This window comes from Athene noctua, chromosome 5, assembly GCF_965140245.1.
Source record: "Athene noctua chromosome 5, bAthNoc1.hap1.1, whole genome shotgun sequence".
Classification (NCBI taxonomy): Eukaryota; Metazoa; Chordata; class Aves; order Strigiformes; family Strigidae; genus Athene; species Athene noctua.
In genome coordinates, this window is record NC_134041.1 from 39,573,677 (window position 1) to 39,583,045 (window position 9,369).

The window sequence follows — 9,369 nt, forward strand, 5'->3', positions numbered from 1 at the left end:
CAGTAACTATTTGATGCCATATATGACAAAAAAATAAATTCCTCTGCTCTTCCAACAGAATGACTGTTCAAAGCCTCTTGTCACGCAGAGAAAGACTTCAACTCACAGTTAATTTAACAAGATTGAAACCATCTACTCCCTCTCCTCTCTCGTAAGTCTAACATCAACTCATTAAACCAAGTTGGCTGGACATTAAGATGTTCGCAAAGGAAGGAAATTACCCTGTTTGTGCTTACCTCACACACACATTCAGGAAAGGTCTGGTACCACTTGCGCAGAAAGCTGCAGTCACTGAGGTATCTACTGACAGTCTGTGTGCCAAAACTGGTCAAGTAACAGAAGATCTGGATGGAACACTAATTTCAAAATCTGCTTAGTATCTAGTGAGAAGTGGAAAAAACTGAGATGCTTTCATGCAGGACCTGATGATCTAAGCACAGGAACAAGCTACTCCAGTGGAATCTGCTAACATACCAAAGATAACAATCCAAAACTCCTGCCCATTAACAGCTGATCTTCACACCTTTTAATAGAAGATTTGTCAAGGACAAAATTTAGGCAAGGGCTCAAAGTACTGCCAACACAGGAACACATTTGGAGGTAGCCAGAAGAGTTCCTTCTTCCCATAGAAGTCCACTAGTACTAAGACAAAACACTTAGAAACAATACTCTGTAATTGACATTAAAATACTTTATTGGCTAGATAGTGTACAGTATGGATAGAAATACACTGAAATATAAAGTCCTCCAGAATATCATGTAGAAAAACCACAATCCATACTTCTACATCGTATTTATATACATTGCCAAATGTATTCAAGACTGTGAATAAGGTCGTATTTGCATTTTTTCTTCTCTTGAAAGCACATCTAGTGTAGTCTAAGGCCTTTTTGTTTCTTCAACAGGAAATTGCACAGCTACCCTATTTCCTCATTTGGCCTGAAATCTGATGAAATTTTACGTAGACTTCTCTCCCTTGCTGCATCCTTTCAAGCTTGACTTCTGTCTCATTTTCTCCCTTTGTCCCAGTATGCGATAGATCTTTTTCTTAGCCTCCTTTTGCCTCTTGAATTTCTGTTCATCCTCCTTCTGCTTAACTTTGAGATATTCTTTAAGCTGTTCCCGATGTTTTACTTTGGCTTTCTTTATCTTATAATTATTCACTGTACTCAAAGCACTGAGTAGGGCTGATATCTAAAACAGAAAATAGAGAATCAAAATACAAACTGTTCAGTTTCGGTGAGCAAGAAATAGTTTAACCTCAGCAATATAATGAATCAGAGATTCAAGGTAAGTTCCTAATTATTTCCGCACTTGTTACCCAATTTCTAAAATGGTTTAATTATCTTGTTAAGAAGTTAATCATATGTTTAATTTTTGGAACTCTGATTTTGTTTAGATACTATTTAAAAGGCTGCGCCTAATTGCTACTACTACAGAAAACTTAAACTGCAGTTTGGATCTTCTTGCCTTTGCAAGCACTCTGTAATTCTCATTTTTGAAGCAGAGTATTTGCTTCACGTTCTGTCTGCGTTAATAATGCATAGCAATGACAAGTCAAATAAAAGACTGCAGCTGCCAATTTAAGTTCCCCATAAGGTGAGAGCACTACATCCAACTGAAATACCTTGAAAGTGCTATGACAAGGACAAAATTCATATTTAGGCTTCAGGTGACCCACTAGTTTAAAACATAAGACACCACCCATTCAGTGGTAGTTCCATATACCTAATGCATGCCAAACAGGAACAAAAGAAACTGCAGGTGGTATTTTTCTCTAGGAGCATATGTCTTTAGCACGAGCAGTAGATTCAAGTGCTAAAACAATAGTTAGAAATGGTCTAAGCAGCACATTTACCCTTTGGGAGTCCTTGTTTCAGAATAAGTGATAATTACCTTCTTTTCATGAGGCTCCCTGATAACAGCTGGTCTCCACTGGTCTTTTGGAGTCTTGCCTTTCTTCTCAAGATTCTTAGGCTTGTTCTTAAAAGGCAGTGCCTTCTGCAGTGCTTTAGGAATGTGAAGCTTATTGAAATGCCTTTTCTCCCTCACAATAGGCTAAAAGAATGGATATAGAACAAGATTCATGATCTTAAAAAAAAGCTTTTATTTTCTATTTTTTGGGGAAAAAACACAAAACACCATAAACAAAAAAACCCCCATAATACGAAACCCCAAAAACCATTCACCACCACCTCCAAAAAACATTCTCTGATGTCCTTGCACCAAACTGTGAATGGTACGTTCACTCCAATTTTACTATGACAGAAGTCTCAGTAAGCTTTTGGAGAAGATGTCTACCCTGCAGATTCCTTCATAAACTTCCATTGACCCACAACAATCTGCTTTCCACTGCTTTATTCCCATCTCATGCCAGGAAAGACTGCCTTATGGATAAAAATATGAAGGCACACATGCGTATGTATGAACACACATTTACACTGCTCTCAGTTTGCAGAGGTGTGAGGCAGAGTGCAAATCTGACTGTGATCACTTTTTTTTTTTTTTTTAAAAAAAAAGACATATGAAATATACCTTATAGAGAGAATCTTTGTTTTGTTTCACTTTGATGCCTCGGTCATGCCTCAGCTGGCCTGTTGTCTTCATTCCACTCCAACTATTTTTCTCACCTGCTGGCTTCAGCAAGGATGTTACAGGGTTATAAAATGTTGGGATAGAAACAGGATACCAAGTCCTCACAAAGACGATATCTGAAAGAAAAGGAAATGTTACTTGCCTCTGTAACAACACAGTTCATCACATCCACATTCCAAGCAAAGATTGCCAGGATAGAATAGGTAACTAACATCTAGACCACATGCTAGTATTGTTTGGTGTACATACACCGAATCTCTTCAACATTAGGCAGAAGTAACTATTCATACACTTGGATTCTGCAAAACTCCATAAAGTCATAAAACCAGTACATAGTCCTGAAGAGCATCCAGCTGAATATCACCCTACTCATTATTCATTCAATTGAAGAACTAGCAACAAAGTTCATATGTGTATCTGTGCCTCTACTGTTACTGACAACAATTTGCTTTTCTTCTGCCTATTTTTATAAAAGAACTAATTTGCTTTTATTTTGCACTACCTGTAATTTCAATGGGTTTAAGAAAAGGCCATATAAATCCAAATAAGCATCAACATCACAGTGACACCCAGCAAACATAGGAAATCACTTAAACCCTGCATAATTTCCCCAAAAGGTTAGGGAACAGAGTTAGCCAGAGTTACACCACCACTCCTTGGATTTCTCAGAAAAAATGTCCTTCTAGCACATGTACCACTAAATACAATCTATCTTCATGTTCAAGGAGAAAAGCATACCATGCTATGTAAAACACTTGGAAAAATATATCTCTGAGGCAAACCTTTTCATCTACATACTATATAATTTCTCAGTATAGCTGAAAGACACCTGACATAAAATGTACTTTTTAAAAATTTTACTCTGCGTCTCACCAGATATTTCATGCTCTTTGAATTCACATCTCAATTATCAGATTCCAGAGATTCTGAGACACAGCCTTTCAATCTGTGAAGCAGGATGAAAGTTGTGACATAACTTACATGGAAAGTGCAACCTACCACTCATCAGCAACTTGTCTTCAAATGTTGCTCTGAAAGCACCTACTGGAGTTCGGAGGGCCTTTTTGATCTGTCCTCGGATACCACTCACAGTACGAATCGCTGCACCTTCAAATTTAGCCACTTCCAACTGAGAGTTAAACATTCCCTGAAAGTGTGAATTACCCACCATCATTCAAGATGCTAAGCCACAAAAACATTTATAATTCTCACAAGTATGTCTTGTAAGGATATTAAATATATGCATTTAAAATTCAAAACCAGAACGTTTTTGAGAGAATCTGTTCAGTTCTCTTTTGAACTCATTTGCTGGAACACAGCATACCTTAAAAACACATAAGCTGCCTTAAGATGCTAGCTGTGAAACTCTAATACAATGCAGCTCTCCAAGGTTTGGGGTCTTTCATAAGTCACAAGGAAGTCAGGAAAAATTCTGTGTATGCTCACTCAAGTGAGTACTTGAGTGCTTCACTGCTGGAATCAGTGCTTACTGCCCCAAATGCAGAATAATCTAACCTATTCCTGAGCCTGGAAGCCCAACTAAGGACAGCTGAAAGGTCAACAAAATTTCACTTCTGCAATGCTTCCTGCCCCAAACACTGTTGTAACTGTAATTGTGAAGTCCTAAGCACTGTCAGAAGTCATCTTTGATCCCAGAGCAGAAATTCTGTGGGATCAAACTGCCTGAATGACACAGGGATAGGTTCACAGTTCGCCTGAGGTATCTGCCACTGTGGGAAGCTAATCCATGGGTTTGGGGCAGCATGGAGCGGGGGGGAAGAAAAAAAAAAAGAAAAAAAAAAAAAACCAAAACCCCACATTAGATGTCAGCCAGGAGACTGTTCCAGAACTTTTGTCTGGTTAACAATAACTCATATTCATTGGCTAACGGTTAGTACTTTTAGAGACTGCACTGAAGAGAGCTCAGAAAAACACCAAGCAGTTACTGAGATCCAGAAGAGTATGCAACAGTTACGAGGAACTTCTGCCTTGGGAAAGACAGACAGAGTCCCAGGTTGCATTGACTCCTAACATCAGCACATGTAGTTTTACAGTATACATACCTACCTTAATAAAAGAAGTGTTCTTAAAAATTTTGAATGGAAAACCAGTTAGCTTTAATTTCTTTACAATAGTTATGGATTTATCTAAATCAAGCACGACTCCTGTCGCAGCAATCCGGAAATCAGGCTGAAATATACAGAGATGGAAGACACTGATGAATGTATATTTACCAAACTGTGAAGAAACCATTTCACTGACACAATTTCACCGCTTTTTTAGAGTCTGAGTTCAGAATTTATAACCTTTACAGGAGTACAGCAGCATGACAAATGCAAATTGACTTCATACAGACTAGTTGAGGTGCTGCTGACATAACATTCCCACTATTCACTAATGAGATTTTCAGAACTGCCATTCTAATTACCTTGGAAACAATCTATGAGTCCTTGTTATCTTTCTCACTGTGTTCTCTTTATGAAATAGAATCTTACTCAGACAGAAAGTCTCAAAGGAGAAGTGCTTTATGAACTGCTGTAAGTCACTGTATTATGCGAAGGACACGTGACAAATATAGCCTTTTAATACATGCAACAAGATGACTGTGCAATACGACTTAAACAAGGTGTATTTTAGGAAGGAGATAATAATCACCACTCCTGATTACTGTCATGTTCATTACAATGCCATGTAACGCTTTCGTTATACTTTGTATGTAAACACAAATCTACCTCTGGGTAGTATGTATGCAACAAAGATCTTATTTGATAAATACTTCTTTAATACTATTTAAATTAATTCAGATACCCATAAACTTTCTAACCAGATGTGGAGAAATGACACTGAGGGCAAACTTCTTCAACAGGAACATCACTATTTCATCTTTAAGAAGGTTTTAAAAGTTATCTAATTACTTAGTACCAGAAAATCAAGTATGTATAAATCCTTCCATGGAAAATAAAGCAGTATTTGTCATTTTCAACATAGCAGATGATTTTTTTTTTTTTTAAAAAAAAAAAAGCCTCTATCCAGTTTCCTATCTCATCACAATACAGCTTTCAAAAGCTGGAGTCCACCTACTTTCTCAGTTCCTACAAGATCACTGCTTTCCCATATGTAAACCTTCTTCCTCAAATCTATGTATTTTGGAAAGCAGTAATCAACATTTCGTGATTGACCTACCATTGTGCCACTGACAGACTGAACTGCCAAAAATCCCGTCCCCTGAGGAGTGATGGGGCCTACAAGAAAATAAAATTTTACAATTTAGAAAAAGCTTTACTACACAACATCTAGCCTCAATTTAAAGTTAGAAAGGTTAGAAATACGTGACAAATATTCCCAATTAATAAAACCAATGAAAAGTTTAAAGCATTCAACCCATTACTCACATATATAGCCACACAAAAGTTAAAGGAATGGTTAATAAGAAGTTACTGAAGTACAGAAGCGCTTGCAGGGCTGGGCCCATAATGTGTGCAAGTATCTCTCTGCACACAGCCAACAAATCCAGTTCCTCTTTGAAAGGATACAACCTAGCAGAATGCTCATAATTTGATTAAAAGCCAAATAATTCACAAATCATTCAAATAATCGGTAATTGCCTACTTCCCCATACTATTTGGTGTTATTTTATATTCCACTGGGATCACAACTTTTTGAAGACTTATTCTAAAAGCTACTGGCTGTATTTCCCGATACATCCTGAAAGCCTGAGAATTTTATAATGATAAGTGATACAGGATAATAACTCCAGAATGCCCTCACCCCAAAACGTTGCTCCACAGTGCATATGTTGTGGTGTGTACTTCAGAAGCCTATGACGGCCATTGTGATCTTCAATGTAGAACATGGGGATAGTCTGAAATCGCCTCCACCCTAATGAGAGGATTAAAGGATCACGTGTCTTAAGTATCTTCTTATACCATCGGTGTTTCTTCAGGCGCAACTAATTAGAAGAAAAGACGAACAATGCTATTACAGGATAATAACATTAATTCTGAAATTCAAGCCTTAATCTTTGGGAACGATTGAAAGTAACTTCATCTACACTAGAATTTTTAATTCAATAAGCTTTGTATCTTCAAACATTCTCGTTAACGCAACAATGTAGGTTGACTACAAAGATAAAGCTAATCAGTATTTCATTCACTTTGAAGTCATGTTTGTACACATACGAGCAAATATTATATTAAATATATATATGTGCTAGTAATTTTTCTACAGTCACTTATCCATAGGCCATGAACCTCACAATACAATTTATGTTTGCAATTTAACAAGTATCAGATCTTAGTCTTGAGACATCTCTGCAAATGAACATTAAACAACAGTAACTTCTTCCAGTTAAGCCTGTAAAAACCCAGTGTCTGCTACTGTAATTGTGTCAAAAGCAAATCCCCTATTTAAGAGACAAAGATGAAGATTTCTCTCTGTGTTAACAGAAAAATAAATAACAACTCCAGACACTCTGAAGCACACCAGTACCAACATAAAGTGCCCTCACTGCTTTAGCTACATACCTGTACGTATCCAACATTTCCTTCACTGTTGCCTAAACCACCCAAGATAATAGGATAATGAGGATCAAAATTCAGGACAAATTCACATGGGACGCTCTCAATCTCTATTCGAACATACATCCCAGGCCGGAAGCCCTCATACTGTACTCTGGTCTCATCATCTTGATCTTCAAATTCCGCTCGATTAAGCTATGTGACAAAGAGAAAGTCACCATGTGTTTTACAAAATTCAAGTATTAACAACTTGTTCATGAGGCGCCAGTTCTATTTAAAACATGATAACATTTATATAAATCTTTTCAGAAAGATCTGATAGATTTTGTGACTTTCTATTCAGAGCAAAATCTCTGCCACCATGAATTCCTTCCAATTTGAAATCCCAAGTGAGCCTGTTAGGTTACTTGAAAGACAGTACTCAAGAGAAGCAAATGACTGAGTGACTTCTGATATACCTTTCACAATGGTGACTTTGGATTTTAAAGATACAACTGTCAAAAGTACCTTTTTGATTTAGGAGCCCAAGTACATTTTAAAGTTTACATCCTTATCTTTAAGGTGTCACTTTATGAGGAGAGGAGGACTGCCTCCTCTCTTACTCAGCAGCTTAAAAATATTTCTGTGCATCCTCACACTGTATATCATCAAAAGGGTCTTTCAAAGCTCTCCTGTAGCTTTAAAAAGGTAGCTATTGTGTAAATATTTAACAAGATATCCTTGTGAATAACAGAAGCCTCACTCTCCTGTCTTAGGCTCCTGATGTTCAGCTACCTAAGATGCCATGTTTAAGCAAACATTATTAATTTCATTTCTCAAGGTATTGAGATATGGCACAAATCTTCCGTTCAAGTTTATTTTTCTAGAAGCCTTTACACAACCCCAGTTTGAGATCCTTGACTTTCCATCCTGCAGTAGGAGTGATGCTGATATGTATTTCTGTAACAGACCTCAAGTGAAACAGTTGTAAATTGTCTTGTATTCCTTTACTGGAATGTCCTTCTTTGCACTTTTAGTAAGTACATCAGCATACCAGAGCTTATAGAGAGGCTAATGCAAGAAGATAAGTATTAATTTAATGACTATTTACAGCAAGATTTTATCAAAAGAGAAGACAGTGAAATTACTAGCAATGTAAGGTAAGTTTCTTTCAAGTCAGCCAAAGAAAGAAGCTACTTTTAAGCTTACAAGATTTTTATCTAAAAAACCAAGACCTGGAACAAAATCAACAGCTCAAATTCTGGATACAGTTACGCTGAAGAATCCTATCACATGAATTATGAATTATTATGTACATGAATTATTTTTTCCTCAAAATAATCTGACAGTTTGATGAAAAAAAGACTGCCACACAGAACTTACTTATCCATTAATAACAATACAAAAATCACACTAAAAATAACATGGGGAAAATATTTGACACAAATAAGCATGAAAGATTTTCACCTTCCTACAGAGAAAAGGATCCCTTTCTGCTACTTCCTGGAGGGGAACCTTCTCCCTCGTGTTTTGCGGGTTGAGACCTGTCATGCTAGTTCCACTGCTAAAGGACAAATGGTAACTTAAAGATTTTAAGTAGATGAAGTTTAGATGACACATCCTGACTTATTCAGTGATTCAGAATATGGTTAACTACCTAAGTCAGTTTAAATTAAGCTTTCAGTCGTTTGGCTTGTTTGCTTGTTTTTCTGTCCAGCTAATGGAATCAAGAAGTTGAACCATAAAAAAAACCCACAAGTGTGTACTTCTTTGTGTGTACTTTCTGAAGTAGCTTCTGAATGTCATGTGTCTCTCCAGGAAAAAACCTTTGGGCAAACTTTGAGGGGTATTTTTGAAGACATATAGCCAGATAAATTGCCAAGTTAACAGCTTATACCTGTGCTTGTTTATGCATTTCTTCTTTAAGATCATCAAAGTATGTGGCATCCCCTTCATCATATTCTGCATCAAACATTTCTTTCAGTTTCCATTTCTTATCCATGCGCTCCTTTTTCTTTCCTCCTCCTCAGGTTCTGGTTTGGACATTTTTCCCTCTTCCTCATCCTCTTCACTTCCAGACTAATCAACAGTAAGTTATCAAACATGTAAAACAGTTCATTGAAAACAACCTATTACGATTAACAGTTTAATAAATATTACTAAGTATTATTTTGTCATAATGCAAATTATTAGACACTTTAAAAATATTTCCATTTTAGACAGAAATTAGGAAGTTACTCATACAAGAAGGTAACTTCATCAACGACCAAAGCATTTC

The 9,369-nt window shown here is 36.8% G+C and overlaps 1 protein-coding gene across 1 annotated transcript in view; it reads right to left on the minus strand.

The window, feature by feature from the left end:
* Positions 1-677: 677 nt before the first annotated feature.
* Positions 678-9,369, minus strand: part of BMS1 (BMS1 ribosome biogenesis factor) — a 26,124-nt gene continuing 17,432 nt past the window's right edge. Inside the window, 10 exon segments of the mRNA XM_074907115.1 lie at positions 678-1,194; positions 1,897-2,058; positions 2,536-2,711; positions 3,595-3,742; positions 4,663-4,785; positions 5,779-5,837; positions 6,364-6,544; positions 7,119-7,307; positions 8,989-9,107; positions 9,110-9,170. Coding sequence (XP_074763216.1) covers positions 958-1,194; positions 1,897-2,058; positions 2,536-2,711; positions 3,595-3,742; positions 4,663-4,785; positions 5,779-5,837; positions 6,364-6,544; positions 7,119-7,307; positions 8,989-9,107; positions 9,110-9,170 — 1,455 coding nt within the window. The 3' untranslated portion in view covers positions 678-957.